Below are 18568 nucleotides of genomic sequence, written 5' to 3'. Positions count from 1 at the left end.
GCTGCTTCCTTTGCCTTGGGACATGAGATGTTTGCCAGCTTTATAAAAGGGTGTATAACGAGTCATGACTTTCACATGTTGGATGGAAGGGCCTTAAAATGTCTGGAACAATATTATCTCTGGATCTTCACCATGGGAATTTGCTCTGATTGCTTGTGAGGGCTTCTAGACAATGTCCAGGCCCAAGAGCACCTATTACATTTGCTGGGAAGGAAAGAGAGGCCCAATCCTCAGCTTCCAGGCTGATCCTGGGGTGTTAGTCAAAGGAATATTAAAGGTGAGGTCCTGGCTTCTTTGTGGGTCCTGAGGAGAAACTTGAGGCTTAGGTTGGTGCCCCCTACACCCACTCTAACTAAGAAATCAAGAGGACCTCCAGGGATGTTCCTGTTTGCAGGGCCTGTTGGGGACTGGAGGTGGAGCTCCATCTGCCCCTTTCTGTAGGGGCAGAGGCTGCCTGGGGCTTTCTCAGAGCCTTCCTATTCTTTTGGGGTTGGGAGAGAGGATACCCAACTTCAATCCTAGCTGCACCATCAACCTTTCCTGTAATTTTGACTAAGCCCCATTCTTTGTACCTATTTCCTCCTTGTAAAATAAAGACACAGGGCTGGTGAGATCATCACGAGTTCATCCCCATGCAGGGAGAAGAGTGGTCTGAGTGTGGGAAGCCATGGCTAAGAACTTCTATTTGGTCCAGAAAGCTGTTCTCCCCATCTGTGTCATATCACTGTCTTTCTTCTGCTGACCACAGGTCAAAAAGCTCTAATTTCTAGGTGAATAAAGGCCCCATTACTTTCCCCTTTACCCCTCCCTCCAAGGTGGGGCCAAGGAGTGAGATTCTTTCTTCCTCCCTTTCTCCACCCCCACGCCTCTATCACACCCCTGTGATACTCACCTCCATCCAGACCCTGGGAGATGCAGCGTGAGGTGGGGAATGGGGCTGTGGGGGCTGCCTCTGCTGGCCACACCAACAGTTCCTTTCAAACTCTGCCTCCAGCGCTGCTAAGCCTGCGATTGGGTGGCTGATAATGGCTTGGGCCTCACCCTCTTGGCAGTCCTGGGTTTCAGTGTCTGGGAGGCAGGTGGGGCCAGTTGAAGCCCTCAACTGACTTTTCACTTTCCTTTTAAGGAGAGTGCTAGCTGGTGGCGGTGAGTGGAGAAGGGGAGGAGAGGAAGCCGCACATTTCTCTCCAAGGACCCCCTCCTCTAGGCAGTCTGGTGGGTTCTGGAGGAGGAATACCTGGGTTCATGTCATCCCACCGCTTTCTTCTGTGTGTTCTTGGACAAGTTGCTTTATCTCTCTGGTCTCCTTTTCCTGTCTGTAGAATGAGGACAATTGAAATACCTTCCTTATGGTGTTGATATTTAGATTTATTGAAACCACTCACAGCCCACTAAAAGCACTCAAGAAAAGTTTGGCTAGGATGATGATGATGATGATGATGATGATGATGATGATGATGATGATGATGATTTTGACCTTGGACCCAATGGAATCTCAAAAGGTCATTTTGTTTGTCTTGTTTCCTCCAGGCTAGTAGTCTCCAAATTTGTCTGCCCACTTGGGACCTTTGAAAAATTCCAAAGTCCAGACCAGTAATTCCCAGTGCCTGGATGTGGGGGCGGGCAGGAGTGGTGTTGGGCTCTCCTGCTGATCGCACTGTGCAGCCAGTTTGAAACCACTGCTCTGTGTTGTAGCACCAGTTGAGGGGTTCACCTCAGGGACAGTGCTTTGGCCCAGCAACTTTCCTCACCCTCTAATGATGTTCTAATGATGACCTGAGGTTAAATATCTCCTTCAGGACAAGCAAAACTTCCTGCTTCATTTTAAATCATTTTTTTCCTTGTTAGAGGGAATAGGGGATAGCTGCCATCTACCAAATCCTTGGCTAGTTGTATTATCTGGGCATCCTTCCTCCCCATCCTTCCAGGGAGGGACAGTGGCCCATTAGGGGCCATCCAGCCAACAGGAGGTAGACTGAGGTGTTGGTATTGGAGGTTGACATCTGGTCACAGCTAGAGATCAAAAGGAGCTTTCTACACTCTGCTGTCTGGGGCTTCCTCTTTTACTTTATCCAGTTTAACATGGCCTCCTCTAGTCAGCATGAAGACAAATACACACTTGGGTGAGTCTTGAAAAAAATTCCTCTCCAAGGCTTTGCTGGTACCTTCCATGAGTCACAAACTCAGCTCCAATTTTCCCCACCTTCTCCTTCAAGGCAGGAGGTCTATAGCCGCTCCATCCCCTCCTCATGGTGTCCATTTCTTCTTCTAGGCCTTGGTTGGTCTCTCCCTAGTCCCAAACCCCTGCCCCAGCACACGTGGCCTGATGCATGCAGCACATCCTTCGAGGCTGGCTTGGGCCAGGACCTTGTTTCTGTGAAGTCTTCTCCAGGTACTTTTCTCTCTAAAAACGCACAGCACTTATAGTTCTCAATGCTGTAACCATTGCCACGAAACAACACCAACCACGCTAGCATCCACGTTCCCCAATTATGGTCAAGGGCTGTAAACATCAAATGAGCAGGGTTCAAACAGCTCAGTAAGGGTTGCTACATATGCTGCCCAAGCTCTTGATTTTCCCAGATGTCCACTCATTGGTCTTCATTTTAACCTAGGTGGGTGAGTCTCTGCTATTGGTTGACTTTGCCCAGCAATCGGATAGGCACTTTTGGGGGAGGAAAGGGGCTTCTGGTTCATGTGCTTTGGACCTAACATCAAGGAGTTTCCTACTTATTTAGAAAGAATAGAGAAGAGGTTAATTATGGGCATTCTTTACAGGTGGGCTTAGAAGTGAGTGTTGGGGGAAGGCCTTGCTGCACATGGGAAGGGGGCACAGGCTCTAGAGTCTGCAAGGAAGGCTCTTGAAGAGGCCCCACTTGGGGCCTCTTCTCCCCATCCACCTGACTCAGATTCCTCACCCTCAGGCAACTTTCCCATGGTAGTCCATCCCCTACCTCCACTGAGCTTTCCTTCTCTGGCTCTCTTTACCATTGTGCCTGGCTTCACTTTTCACCATGAGTTGCACAGGTGTTAGGGTTAAGAATAGGGTGTATAGACCAAAGATGTCTAGAACTAGGGAAGCCAGCCATTGTGATTTGCCCAAGATTGTCCTGGTTTAAACACTGAAAATCTTGGTGAAGTCAGATAATTGTCATGCTACCAGGATCTGTGAGCAGCCGTGTTGATGTTTGCTGAGTGTATTCTAGTTCTCTTTGCCTTTTCCTACATGTTTTTCAGCATCAAATCCCTGAGAAATAGACACTGTGAGTATCTGAAGCTCTAGAGTTGGTGGCTTGCTTGATATTACACAGCCAGGAAGAAGCAGGTCTGGGAGCTGATTTTGGGCTCACTCTCTCTTTTAGCCTATAGTGTCTCCTGGAGATGACCCATTAAATGGTTAACAAACACAGGCAGCAAGAGGCAATGACAAGAAGGCCTGGAAATCTCCCTGCCCTAGGCAGCTTCTCCTTGCTGCTGTTCTAGCCAACTCTTGTTCTTTCCTACCACCTGCCCTTTCTCACCTCTGTTGGGATTTCTACTACAACTTTTGGGGGCACCTGTGATTTTTAGCTCCAATTTTTGCAAAAAAATTTATGTATTTAGTGCCGAACACAAAGGAAAAGGACATTTAAAATCCCGGGAGAAAACCTCCTACAATCTTTAGTAGATCAATTCACTTTCTATGTTACTTTTCAAAACAAAATTTATTTGTTTTAATTGGTTATACATCACCGCAGAATGCATTTTGATAATCATATATAATGGAGTATAATTGATCATTCTTCTGTTTGTACATGATGTAGAATCCCACCAGTTGTATAGTTATATATGTACATAGGGTAATAATATCTGACCTGAAGAGGCCCCAAGTGAGCTCCTTCCCCGGCACCTTCGTGAGCCTTCCCTGCAGACTCCAGAGCCTGTGCCCCCTCTCCACGTGCAGCAAGGCCTTCCTCCACTGCTCACTTCCAAGCCCACCTGTAAAGAATGCCCATAATTAACCTCTTCTCTATTCTTTCTAAATAAATATCCTACTATCCTTCCTACCCCATATCCCTCCCCTCCCTTCACTCCATTCTACCTAAAGTAACCTTATTCTTCCCTGGCGCTGCCTCCATCCTCCACATAGTGAATTAGCATCCGCATATAAGAGAAAACATTCGTCCCTTGGTTTTTGGGATTGGCTTATTTTGCTCAGCACGATATTCTCCAGCTCCATCTATCTACAGGCAAATGACATAATCTCATTCTTCTTTAAGGCTGAGAAAGATTCCATCATATATATGCATATAAATACATATATGTGTGTGTATATATATATATTATATATTTATATCTCACATTTTTTTCCATTCATCTGTTGATGGGCACTATGGTTGGTTCCATAGTTTAGTTATTGTGAGTTAAGCTGCTATATACATTGATGTGGTTACAACACTATAATATGTTGATTTAAGTTCTTTGGGTATAAACCGAGGAGTGGGATAGCTGGGTCATATGGTGGTTCCATTCCAAGTTTTCTGAGGAATCTCCATTCTGCTTTCCATAATGGTTGCATCAATTTGTATTCTCACCAGCAATGTATGAGTGTACCTTTTCCCCCACATCCTCACCAACATTTATTGTTGTTTGTATTCTTGATAGCTGCCATTCTATATTGCATTATAAGCGTGCCTTCTTTGGACTCTTCCTTTTTATGAGCTCATAGCACAGACCCTATTGTATATTCTGCACCTTTCATTTAACGTTGTGTCCATAAATGTTTTCCAGTTCTGTCATGAAGTCTCCAGGATTATGACTTTAAATAATTGTATCCAGGTGGGCAAACCATCACTTAGCCATTTTGTGGAGATTGGGCCTCTAGGGTTTTTTTCTCCCTTCAAGTTGAAAAAATGTATTATTACATTTCATATGAGAACCACCAGATATTTTTCCCCAGAAGGCAACACACATTTTTGTTGGCTGCCAATGATGCTCATGAAGTAAGGTTACCCCAGGCATGTTATCTGGTACACGAGGAGGAGCTCAGGCCATTGCTGGTCCATGGACTCTTTATTACTAGTTCCTGATAAGTACAGAATTTTAGAGTAACAATTTAAGGAGTTTCTACTGTAACTTTTGTCAATAGGACAATTTTTAATTGCTGAATCTAAAAATGAAAAAAAATTAAAAATAGGGCTTATGTTCTGTGCATCTCTGGCTTTTAAATCACCAAAGAATAATTAATTTTATGCTATTTTATAAAAATATTGTCTATAACAAAAAAATTGTCTATAACAGAATAGGAATGATAAAACAGAAAAAGAGACATTTTGTTTCCTGGTCTAGAAGACAATATTAGGTATTGGTAAATGCTTAACAAAAAACTTTGTTGTTGTAAAATAAAGATACAAAAGAAAAACCTGTTGCCCACCAGGATAGTGCTGTGACTTCAGGAGTACCCACCTAATCCCAACTGTGGTCCCAAGGTCACTAGACACCCCCTAGCTTTGCCCCAGATCTCCCAGGCACACCCTCAAACAAACAAGTCAATAGTGGAGTTTCTTAGGAAGAGATCAACTAATGATTTGGGGGAAATTGTGCAGGAGTTTCCAGCAACTAGATCCTCAGAGATTATTGCTGTCCCATCTCCTAGTGGTAAGAGATAAATGATAAATGATCAAGTTGGAGAAGTTTGTCTGCAATGTAATTTCAGCAACATATAGGTGTGAGGTTTGAAACAGATGTTCTGGCAGGCAAACTACACATTAATACTCCCCTCCCAAGATTCTGAAGGTGCCCAGCCCAGCAGATGTGTATATATAGGGACTGAGCCAGATCTCTTCCAAAGGAGTGGCAGCTCCTTCTCTCTTGATCTCTGCCTCCTTCCAGCTGCACTCTCGCTCCTGTCTGTGCCTCTGGTTGCTCCAGCAACCATGAGTCGCCAATTCAGTTCTCAGTCTGCATTTAGTTCAAGGAGCAGGCGGGCCCATAGTGCCAGGTCCTCCTCGGGCTTTGGTGGTGGTGGGAGTCGGACCGTGGGGTCTGTGAGTCAGGCCTGGGGCAGAGGTGGCGGTGGAGGCTATGGGAGCCATGGAAGGGGCTTTGGCTCGAGGAGCCTCTACAATCTGGGTGGCAGTAAAAGCATCTCCTTTAGCATGGTGGGGAGGAGTGCCAGTGGTTTCTGCCAGGGTCGGGGATCAGGAGGAGGATTTGGAGGGGGCAGAAGCTTTGGGGGTGGTGGCTTTGGAAGTGGTGGCTATGGAGGTGGTGGCTTTGGAGGTGGTGGCTTTGGAGGTGGTGGCTTTGGGGGTGGCAGATTTGGAGGTGGTGGCTATGGAGGAGGTGGTTTTGGGAGTGCTGGGTTTGGGGCTAGCAATTTTGGGCTTGGGGGCTTTGGTCCTTCTTATCCACCAGGGAGCATCCAAGAGGTGACCATTAACCAGAGCCTTCTAGAGCCACTTCACCTAGAGGTGGACCCTGAAATTCAGAGGATCAAGACCCAGGAGCGGGAGCAAATCAAGATTCTCAACAACAGATTTGCCTCCTTCATTGATAAGGTGAGTACCTTAGAGATAGGCAGAACCTTTGGTCACTGACCAAGTGACCTCTCACCAAGTGTGCACTTTTCAGTTGGATGATAATAATCAGTGATCACTTCTGTGTGTTTGTCCTAGGATAGGAAAGCATTCACCTCATTTAGGCTTCAACCTGTTTTCTTGGAGGGATTTATATCTACTTTCCCTTTTGGCAGGAAAACAGATAAAGGATGTGAAATACCTGATAGATATTCAGTGCAGTGATCTCATTCTTATTATTCACTTCTTATCCATCCATCCACACATCCTTCCCTCCTGCCCTCCTTCAGTTCATCTACCCACCCACCAACACATATGCTCTCATTCATTCATCCATCCACCCACCCTTCATACACATCCACCCATCTATTCATCTTTCCACCACCCATCTACTACATTGATTTATACACCACACTCATCCATCCATCTATCTTCCCATTAATATCTACACATAGCCTTCCCTCTTAGCTGCCTTTCTTCCATCCGTCCACTCACACATATTCATCCATTCATCTATCCACTCACCCATACATATTTATCCATCAATCCTTGTACCCACCCATCTATACACCCCCAAACTCATCCTCCCATAACCATCCATCCATCCATCCATCCATCCATCATCCACACATATCTATCATCCATCTTCCCATCACTGCACTTATTTATATACTTCCCACTTATTTATCCATCCATTCATCCTCCTACCCATCCAATAGTATACCCATCTACCCACCCATTGAACCCACAAATACTAAGCATCTACTATATGTCATACACTGTACCAGGTGCTATAGGGGTGAACAGGACACAAGTTCTGCTCTCAAGGAGACCCACATCTAAAGGGGAGAGTTGCAACAGTGTGTAGGGAGTATGTAACAGGGGTAGTACTCTCTGGCCATGATATCTCAAAAAGAGTGCCATGAGCTCCCTCCAAATCCTCCTGCTGCTTCCCATGAGCTCCGCCTGTGGATTCTTGGAGGGTTTCTTTGGAGCCCCAGGTCTGACCTGAATCTTGAAGGTGGGGGAAGAGCCCAGCGGGCTTTCAGGGCAAAGGGAATTTTTAAGCAGAAGGACCAGGAGGCATAAAGATACAATACCTTCAGGGAACTTCAAATAGTTAAAAATCCTGGAGAAAAATGCATAATAGAAGGGAGAGGGAAGAAGAGAAGGGGAAACTGCTGAGACAGGCAGGAATAGCAGGCTGGCAAGGTATGGTAAGGCCTAGGCTGATGTGCTGGCCGCTGGTTATCCCTGGGAGCTGATGTCAATAACATACCATGTAGCATCCTTGAGTTCTTCCTTGTAGCTTATCTAGGACCAAGAAAGGGCCAGATGGAGCCATGGAAGACTCTCTCTTTAGTTCCCTGATTAAAACTCAGACTAGGTCTGGTTCAGGCCCATGTCATCAGGCAGAGGCGGGTGGAATATCTATGGCAAAGAGCTTCCTCTAGCATTTCCTTTTGTCTAGAGGTAGCGGCACAGTGGCCACTGCCTGATATCTGGGCAAACACAGGGGACAGGACAGAACATGTGAGCACAGGAGGAGGGTGGGTAGGGTGTTGAGGCTTACAGACAAACAGGAGTTCCACAGAGCCAGGTGCTTCTGACTCCTTCTGATCACCCTGAATGGGAAATTTGGGTGAATGTAATCGCACCCCAGGAACAGAAAGGGCCGGGAGTGTTTGGTTGGAGCAAGGATGTGAAGCCGAAGGAGATAACAGTAGGAGGTCAAGGTTATACTAATGGAGGAGAAGGAGGAAGAGCATTGTGGTCGGTGAAATGACCACAGGCTTCTGACAACTGATCTCCTGAGACTCTCATTGGGTTATGGTTCCTGTCATTGACAGAGTGTCTGTCCAGTTTTATGGCATGGGCTTTGGGCAAAAGCCAAGGTATCAGAGGCTTTGGCTTCCAGGCTTTCCCAAGGGCGTGGCCTGTGATGACCATGAAGAGAGGCTCCTCAGCCAGGCGGACCTTAGTCTGGATGGGGACAGAAGCTTTCTAAGTGGTCTTCCTGCATTTCCCCTTAGCTCTGTGCAGCCTGCTCTCAAGACCAGAGCAGAGTGGGCTGGGGATGTGGCTCAAGCGGTAGCGTGCTGGCCTGGCATGCGTGCGGCCCGAGTTCGATCCTCAGCACCACATACAAACAAAGATGTTGTGTCCGCCGAAAACTAAAAAAAAAAAAAAAAAAAAAAAAAAAAAAAAGCAGAGCACAGCACTCATCCATTTAAAAGACATTTCTTATCTCTTTTGGAATAAAAGCCCAATCCCATAAGGACCTATATGATCTAGCTTTGTTCCTGCAACAAGATTCTTTCTTTGGGTCTCCACAATGCCATGCTACCCAATGCAGGGCTGTGAATGAATGTAGAATTGACTGGGAGCAAAACATGGAGTAAAAATAGATAGTGGCAAGAATGTCTCATCAGGCATTAATGAGCAAAGCTGATAAACCTGTTGCCCAATCTCTGACTTTGATAAAGCTAGCAAAAATGAGCCGTGGGAAATAATGCTCTATTTACATTTTCCAATGTGGGGTCAGAATCCAAAGGGAGTTAACAAGGACTAACCCTTAGATGGACAGTGTCTCAGGGGCTGGGAGATTCTAGATACTCCCCTTAGGGCCACATTGTAAGGGACTGTTGGCAGGGTTCTGCTCTGACCATACAAAATAGAGGGGGTTGCCCTTTCCAAAGCTCTTGGAGAACGGAGCTGGATTACAGAGTGTGTGTGTGTGTGTTTGAGTGTGTGCGTGCGCACATAAGCATGTACATGAGCAAAGCAGAGGCAGCACCACCATCTCCATCTATGCGTGGGAGGGGAGGCTCCCTCTGTTGGCAACTAGAAGAGGGAAGGTGAGTGTAGGTCAGTAAGGTGTGAAGGGCAATTCATGTGCTAGGTCTGCACAGCCGCCACCTCTCTGGCCCCTGTATACCATCTTTGTATCCAGTTTTGAGGAAGGAATGAAGATACGGGGTAATATCTACTCTATTTCCTGGGAAAAGCAACTTGGGTATTTCCTAGCACCTGCCAACCCAAAGTTCTTATTTCAGGGAACTTGAATACATTATACAATTTAGAAAATGAGAATATTTATTTTTAAATTTCACTCTGGGGTCTATAAACATTTAAATATGGTAAATTTACTGAAAACCTTGTTGGCAGGCAGCAGGGGTGGTGGTAGCTCTAGGGGCACTCAGATAAGCTTTCTCAGAAATTAATTAAATTAATTAATAAATTATTTTGAATAGTGGGCATGAACCTAGAGATGCTCTACCATTGAGCAACATCCCTAACCCTTTTTATTTTCTATTCAGAGACAGGGTATCACTAAGTTGCTGAAGGTCTTGCTAATAAGTTGCTGAGGTTGGCCTTGAACTTTAGGTCTTCCTGCCTCAGACTCCTGAGTGGTTGGGATTACAGATGTGCATCACTACACCTGGCTTCAGGAATTAGTTTTAATATTCCAAGCCCAGTTTTTCCTTTTCTCTTCTCACTTCTTCCTGTCCTCAATTGCATGACCCATGTCAGCCACAAGGGAAAGGAGCCTTGGATTTGTTAGAGTTTCAGATGTTTCAAAACAATATTTCCTTATGTTGGCATGGATAAATTGAATGATGTCAGTGGTTATACCTAAATGAACATGGTACTCAGTTGGAGGCAATGCACCTTCAGACCAGAGTGATCTCAGTGTTGATTTTGATCTTTTTTCTTTTTTGGTACCAAGAGATTGAACCTAGGGGTGCTTAACCACTGAGCCACATCCCTAGTCCTTTTTCATTTTTATTTAGAGACAGGGTCTCGCTGAGTTGCTTAGGGCCTTGCTAAGTTGTTCAGACTGCCTTTGAATTTGTGATCCACCTGCCTCAGCAACCTTAACCATTGGGATTTATAGGCAGGCACCACAGCACTTGGCTCAGTGTTAGTTTTAGACAAATTGACCTTATAAACATTGGCCACCATCAAAAACTACATTGTCTTCTGTGTGTCCTTGTCCCAGATGGGGGAAACTCTCTGACCTCTGGAGGGGCCATCTGATTCTTTGAGGTCTGCACATGCATGGGGCTGCTGATTCCCCTTCCTGTGGGAGAGCTGCTCTGACCCATGGCCAGAGGTGGACTGGGGTCTTTGTTTTTAGGTGCGATTCCTCGAGCAGCAGAACCAGGTGCTACAAACAAAATGGGAGCTACTGCAGCAGGTGAACACCTCAACGCGGAGTAACAACCTGGAGCCTGTCTTGGAGAGCTATATTAGTGAGCTGAGGAGGCAGGTGGATTTTCTCAATTCGGAGCAGATGCGCAAGAACACGGAGATCAGGGGCATTCAGGATGTCGTGGAGGACTACAAGAACAAGTGAGGCTTAAGGCGGGGCAAAGGGGTCTGGGAGGATTGTATCAGGAAACTGATTCATAGGGGCAAGATATTTTGCTTTAGTGTCTATGTGGGAGAGGTAGGACTGGGCCCATCAGGTGCAGTCATTCAGGCTCTGCATTGCACAACTGCAGGGGGTGCCATTTTGCATATGGCAGCCCTGGTAAGATGGTACTTGTCAATTGTATTGAGTGGGTTGGAGGAGCATAGCTTTATGGTTGTTGGAGCTAAATAAGCTCTGACACTTATTAGCTGCTTACAAATCAATCTGTCTTCAGTTCTCATATTAGTAAGTGGGGATAGTAAGTACCTTGCTGAATTATTGTGATGGGTTGGTCTGTGGTTCTCAGACTTCAGTGTGCATCAGCTTGCTGCAATCAGATTGCTGAGTCCTCCCGAAGAGCTTCTGATTCTGTAGGTCTGGGGTGGGGTCAGCTCTTATGCATTTCTAACATATTTTTTTTTATTGATGTTGATGTGGTTTGGGGATCACACTTTGAGAATCATTAGTTTAAATGAAATTGGGCTTAATCAGTTCTTAGTATTATACTTGCACATACTAGGCTACTCAATATATTAATAGCAATGGTGGGGAGGGGGCAGGAGCTGTTAAATTTCAGATCAGCTGCTCTGAGCAACTGTGTAGGTGACTAAGTGGCCTTTCCCTCTCTCTTTTTCCCCATGTGGGGTGTTTCTCTTAACATCACTTTGACATTCTTCCTGTATAAAGCCAGTGTGGAGTCAAATGTATGTGAATCAACAAGGGAAAAAATAAAACTCACCCTGGGGGTGCTGGAGGCAGAATTATAGATAATTTTTTTTCTCTTACAAATTTAGTAAAAGTGATTCTTAACTGGAAAAAAATGATTGAGTTTCACACTTTGCAAAGGTAAAACATCAGAATAAAAATGGGTATTTTGGGGGGAATTCTGTGTGGCTCTGGGTTTTCCTTGTTGGGTCCTTGTCCCTTCTGTTGGCTTGGAGAACCAGGAGGTGGCTCCAGCCACTTATCAGTGAGAGCACCAGGCCCTGGCAGGAGACAACTGTGTTGTAATCAGAACTCTCAAATCCAGGACAGTAGAGGTCTGGGGAAGTCTGAACTTTCTGCTGCTGGGGGGGAAACATCAGGGAGCCAAGGTCAGCTGCTGCAGCCCCTCTGTGCTCTTTGCTGCCCCATAGGTATGAGGAAGAAATCAACAAGAGGACCAGCACTGAGAATGACTTTGTGGTTCTGAAGAAGGTGAGGGGAAGGGAAGTCCCTGGGGGACTGTAAATGCAGAAGACTGGGTGGGATGAAAAATCCCTGAGGGATGCTCTGTGACTTGCAAGATGACCTCTGGGGCCAGCTTGGTGTGCATTGCCCAAATGCATAGCCCTTATACTGAAGGGAAAATTGGAAATTGACACTAATATGACTCTTTGGGAACCCTCTGGTTCTTGCCTCTCCAGGCTTCTGAAAATGAAATTGATTAATTAACAGCTTTTGAGTGTCAGTCATATGTGGCCTTGGGACTTGGGGAGGTTCAAGGGTGCCGTGTGTGATTGACCAAGGTGTGGAGGTTGATATCTATCTCCTTCTGACTGAGAAAGCCATGGTTTGTAGGCCTCTTATTTGAGTGAGGTGATGACATTTTTAGACAAGGAAAAACCCAGAGAGGATTTGTCACTTTCCTGGGTGGAAAGACAGGTGTGGTAGATAATACCTGGTGGTGGATAAGCAAACCATCTTTGCTTGTTGTTTAGGATGTGGACGCTGCTTTCATGGGCAAAGTGGATCTGCAGTCCAAAGCAGACACTCTGATTGGGGAGATCAATTTCCTGAAATATTTATTTGACACAGTAAGTTCAGTCCTTATAGGAAACCCTGTTCTTATCTCCCATCTCATAAGGGGAATGTGCTGAAAGAGGGGAGGCCTGAAATCCAGTAGTACCCACCAGGGGTTTATCTTCCCACTCACTCAACTCTGTGGGCCTGGAGTCAGCTGTTTCCTCACCCTCCAGTCCTCCGTGTTCCTGGGTGGGGGCAGTGGAGATGGAGGCAGTGAGATCCTAAGGTTGGAGAAAAAAAAGTTGTCTCTGCTTCATGTCTTCCAATCTGTCTGGGAAATGAGGTTGACACCAAGACATATAGGAGCAAAACCAGCCAGAAATTGTCATGCATTCTGGGACATCAATAGGGCTGTTAGAGAACTCTGTGGGAGATGACTATGGATTTTAAAGGGAGCAAGGACAAACTGCAGGGGTGTGGGATAGTACACTTGCACACCCCTAGTCGTCCTGTCACCCATGTCTACCTTGGGGACACATGCTCTGGGCCAGATGCTGATAGGAGCTCTACTTATCTTCTGGGTGTCTCTATTCTATAGAACAGAAAACTGAGCCACTTTCTCAGTAACCCAGCTAGTCAAATGGCTCCATAACGGCAGTCCTTTCTATTTCCTTTGAAAGCACATGAGCTAATATGCTTGTCAGAGGGTGCAGTTCAAGATGGCGGCCAAGCAAGAGTAAGGTTGGGATGGAGGGCACAGGTGAGGCCTGATGGGAAGGTGGGGCCATGAGGGCTCTAAGTTCAGAAACCTGCCTCCCCCCTGGAGGGTAAGCCTGGGTCCCATTACTGTATTTGAAGCAATTAAGACTCTCCCCATTCCCTCTTTTTGCATACAACAATTGAAAGAACTTTCCTCTGAGGCTCCCTCCTGGTCCAGGCTTCTGGCCTCCCCAGGGAACCTTGAGAGAAACTGAGACTCTAGGAGAGTGGAAGGGGTCAATGGTACTCCATGTCTCACAGGAGCTGTCCCAGATGCAGACCCACATCAGTGACACCAATGTCATCCTGTCCATGGACAATAACCGCTCCCTAGACCTGGACAGCATCATTGATGCGGTGCGGGCTCAGTATGAGCTGATTGCACAGAGGAGCAAGGATGAGGCCGAGGCACTGTACCAGACCAAGGTGAGCTCTTCCCCCAGCTTACACCCCTGAAATAGGCAGATGCTGCCCAGAGCTGTAGTTCTTCTTCTTATTTTAAAGTTGTTATAGAAACTTTAGAAATTATGGTAAGGATCACCCATATCTCACCACCACTATGATGTGTTCAGATGTTTTCTGTGAGTTCTTTGTAGCTAACGTATAGGGAGAACTCATAGGGGTCAGGCACCACACAAATGCTTTATATATACTATTTTATTTAATCCTTGCAATAACCCCATGAGGTAAGGATTTCATTATCCCAATTTTACAGATAAGTATGAGATTCCTACATATAGCAAGTGACATCAGAACCTAATTCAAGAGCACTATCTATAAACCTTTGCTCTTAATCATTAGAATACTTGTTATTTTAATCTTTTTCATAATGGTACCTGTTAAAACAGGGTTTGATTCCTTTCAGTTTTACTTATCAATTATGAATGCCTTTCTGTTCCACTACATAGTCTACATTTTTAACAGCATGGTATTTCATTATGAGATGATTCCTTCACTTATTAAATAAATAAATTCACAATTTAGTCTTTGGTTACATCTTTGGTTACTTCTTTACTATAAATCAACCTTGGCCTTTGTGGATGATAAAGATTCTGTGTTGAAGAGACAAAGGTTGAAAGCCCAGTCACTAAATTCTGAACAACTGGCATTTGATGATTTGCTGTGTGTTATTGTCTGTGGCCAACTCCAATCCCAGCTGATGTCTGTCCCACTGACCTGCAGACAGGAATTCTGGGATGGAATAGATTTTTTGGCATCAAACAGGAGAGGCAGAGTCAGCAGTGAAACATCAGAATACAGATTCGCTTGAGTTAACTCTCCCCCTACCATGTCCTGTGGGTTGAGTTCTATTGGGGGCAATGGAGACACAGAAACAGAGACAGGAAAATGTGAATGAATGTGGAAGATGCTGAGGGCTTCTGAGGATGGGCGGCCCTGCCTGCTAGGGAAATCACTCTGGAAAAGGATATGAAGGAATATGGTGGAGTATAAAAAGTGAGGGCAAGAACCAGTGTGAAGGCTTAGGCCTGTGAAAAAGGGCATCAGGAAGCAACTTTGACTGGAATACAAACCTGCCCAGAGTGGGAATGAAGGGCCTTTAGTACAGAGGTGTGTGTGTGTGTGTGTGTGTGTGTATGGGTATGTGTGTGTGTGCGCACGTGCGTATATGCATATTTGGGGCTCAGGTGAGAGATTCAGTGTGGATATGTATGTGTACATGTGTAGAACCACAGCTCCAGATGGGCTTATTCTGGAACTTCCCAGGGGAGAGCAGCCTAGACCCATCCCTTCTTGGAGGAGTTTGAGGTAAGTAGCAGGTGCTGACCATGATGTCACCTTTGACCTTAGTACCAGGAGCTCCAGATCACAGCAGGGAGACATGGAGATGACCTGAAGAATAGCAAGATGGAGATTGTTGAGCTCAACCGCACCATCCAGAGGCTGCAGGCAGAGATTGGCAATGTCAAGAAACAGGTAGGACAAGTGCTCAGGGTGGGTTGACCAGTCCTCTTGCTTTCCATAATGTTCTGCTAGATCAGCTTCCCCAAACTCAACACTATGTGTTTCTCCAACTGTCTCTGGCATAGATTGAACAGACGCACTCATCCATTTCGGATGCAGAGGAGAGAGGAGAGCGAGCTCTCCAAGATGCCAAGCAGAAGCTGCAGGACATGGATGAGGCCCTGCAGCAGTCCAGGGAGGAGCTGGCCCGGCTGCTGCGTGACTACCAGGCACTGCTGGGAGCCAAGCTGTCCCTGGATGTTGAGATTGCCACCTACCGCAAGCTGCTGGAGGGAGAGGAGAGCAGGTGGGTGTAGCAGTCATGTTTCTCAGCCAAAATGAGGATGTAGTCATGGACTGTGTGCTTCCAGGATGGAGAGAAGATAATCTTCCCAGATTTCTTGGGAAGATTGGTGGTCCAGTGTAAGCAGAAATATTGGAGTTAGAAACAGAAGATGTGTGAATTGGCAGGGTATAGGAAAAGTCATTGTGACCATCCCCCGCCTCCAAGTACAGTGTCTCCATATCCCAGCTCACACCAATGCCACCAGGTGGACAACCCCAATGCTAAAAGATTTCATGAAAATGCTGAAAATGTCCTCTGGCCTCACTGTCTTCCTGGCCTCTGCCCATGAACACAGTTTCCTGAGGCTTGGGGACATCTCTGCTTCTATTATCTTCAGGTTGCCTTCACTGATGTCCTGATGCTTCATGAGTGTATTTTGGTTTTACAGGATGTCAGGAGAGCTGCAGAGCCATGTGAGCATCTGTAAGTACCAGAGTCCAGGGATAGAGGCTGGTTGGCACTGGGCAGAGGATGGGCTTGGTAGGGTTGCCAGGGACCAGCAGGGATTGGCATTGGGCTCTTTTGCTTCTAATCTAGAAGAAAGAATACCAAAGTATACTAATGTCACCACAAAGCCTAGAAGAATTTGTTGCAATGGTTATGATTTATTTATTTATTTATTTTTAGGTCTGTGTATCTTAAACTTTTGTGATACCTAATCTCAGCAGTGACTAGAACTCTTTAGGGCATATATTCAATAAATAAGGAGAATGTGTTACTTAAAGGAGCGCTGACATCCTTGTAGTATGAAGAGCGATTTTTAAATGGAAATACTTTTGATGTCCAAAGCGTATATTTGCAAGTCGGGGGTTATCTATTTGCAAGTCGGTGCCACCAAAGATCAAGGATGTAGGAGCCCTTAGGTTGAAGGGGTAGTGCAGTTAAGTCCCCCTGCCAGGTCCTTCTGAACCATTTACGCGGTCCTCTCCTCAACAGCGGTGCAGAGTAGCCAGGTATCCATGGGCGGTGGCTACAGTGGCGGAGGCGGAGGCTACAGCGGCGGCGGAGGAGGCTACAGCGGCGGAGGCTACAGTGGTGGAGGTGGAGGCTACAGCGGCGGCGGCGGCGGCGGCTACAGTGGCGGCGGCTACAGTGGTGGAGGCGGCGGCTACAGTAGCGGTGGCGGCGGCGGCAGCAGCAGCAGCTCCCGCGGGGGCGGGGGAAGTTACGGAGGAGGGCGCGCCAGAGGTGGCAGTGGAGGCGGCTATAGGAGTGGCGGCGGCGGGAGCTATGGAGGAAGCAGTAAAAGCAGCAGCAAATACGGTGGCGGCTCCTCGCGCGTGCAGATCATCCAAACCTCCACCAACACCTCCCGCAAGCGAATCGTGGAGTAGGGGCAGAGCAGCGCTTCTCAGGGCTCACACACAGGATGCGCCCCCTGGCTCTTTTCCTGTCGCCTCCCCGCTCTGCCCTTCCTGACTCCCTCTCACTTAGCTTTTCCTGATGGGTCTCAGCAGTTTTGCTAATAAATTCGACTCTAGGCGAGGAAGCTGGGTGGATAAGCACAAATAGCAGCTCTCTCTTTGGAGGGCACTGGCTTGTGGTCAAAGGCAGTTACACTCTTCATTTGGGATCCCCTCGTCTGACCCTGCTCCTTACCTTGGGGACACTAAGGCACATAGTTGATGGACAGGAAAGTCGCAGAGCTTCTGCAAGGTGGATGATTGAAAGTATGTCAGGTTTACCAAGCATCTCAACCCCAGGCTTCCTTTCTTGTACCTTGGCAGCTGCATGATCCACAGTCCATCCCTCAGGTTGCTCACAAAATGATCCTTATGGGCAAGTAGCAGATTTCCAGGCTAGCTGCTTGGTAAGAGGAAACTACCAGGGGTCAATTCCTGATTCTTTGTAACCTCATACTTTGATCTTGATGATTGATGTACTGACTATCTGAGATGCCTGTAGGTCATGCCTGTCCTGATTCTGAATCTCTGTGTTGAGAAGTATTATCCCTCTGGTTTACAGCCCCATGTGGGAGTTGTCAAACCCCCTGTTTTTGTCTAAAGGGAGGATTGTTCTTAGCAGTGAACGGAAGTATGACGGACAGATGGTCGAGTTCTGTTTCTGTCCTGCCCTCCAGACAGCTCCATCTTTGGAAGATTGCCCCTTCCAGCACTCTGCTCCATTATGGGTCTGCAGAGAGTTGCCCAGTGGGCTGGGTGTCTGCAGCCCTGTTCTGATCCACCCAGGGTGCCCAGGGCTTAAAGCCTGAGGACTGTGAGGATCTGACTTGGGAGGGTTCCAGTCCTGAGCCAGTCTGGAAGCTGCCTGTTTTTGTCCCAGGCGGTTAATGCCCTTTTCCAGACCTCACAAGTCCCTTTTCACTTCTGTTCTCTTTGAGCACTTTGTGAGACTTTGACTTCTACTTTAGGGTCTTATAAAAGGTGCTTGAGACGTGCTGGAGGGGTCTGGCAGGGGAAAATGTCAGCCAACATGTGGCTTGAGAGGGGAAGTGTGGCTTTGCTTCTAGGATCTGGAGTCCCCTTCACTTGCAAGTGGCCTGGAGTCCCCTTCACTGGCTTCCTGAGTCTCGACACAACCTCCATATCCATGATTCTGTTGGGGCATCTGAGGGGCTCTGTGGGGGGTCCCTTGGGAAGTACCTTTGACTTCATCATTTCCTGGTTAAAAGGTGTACCTTGAAGGGCTTGGCATTTCCAGTCTTTCTACAATAAATTTTTCTGTGATCTCAAAATGTCACTTGGTCTGGAAATGAGTTATTTTTTTTTCTTGTTTTTGAAATTATTCATAATTGGGAAATTAAGGTTTATCATTTTTATTGTACAAGTAATACATAATCTT

The 18568-nt window shown here is 46.5% G+C and overlaps 1 protein-coding gene across 1 annotated transcript; it reads left to right on the top strand.

Moving 5' to 3' along the window:
- Positions 1–5915: 5915 nt before the first annotated feature.
- Positions 5916–18327, top strand: KRT77 (keratin 77; the record flags this gene model as incomplete). The annotated part of the gene is made up of 9 exons (XM_081309096.1): positions 5916–6539; positions 10699–10913; positions 12111–12171; positions 12675–12770; positions 13720–13884; positions 15268–15393; positions 15507–15727; positions 16155–16189; positions 16703–18327. The coding sequence occupies 9 exons, from the start codon at positions 5916–5918 to the stop codon at positions 17098–17100; spliced, it is 1941 nt and encodes a 646-aa protein (XP_081165222.1). The 3' UTR covers positions 17101–18327.
- Between the last annotated feature and the right edge of the window lie 241 nt (positions 18328–18568).

Source organism: Spermophilus citellus (assembly GCF_964194105.1).
Source record: "Spermophilus citellus genome assembly, chromosome: 10".
NCBI classification, from domain to species: domain Eukaryota; kingdom Metazoa; phylum Chordata; class Mammalia; order Rodentia; family Sciuridae; genus Spermophilus; species Spermophilus citellus.
This window is presented reverse-complemented; position numbering and strand designations above follow the sequence as displayed.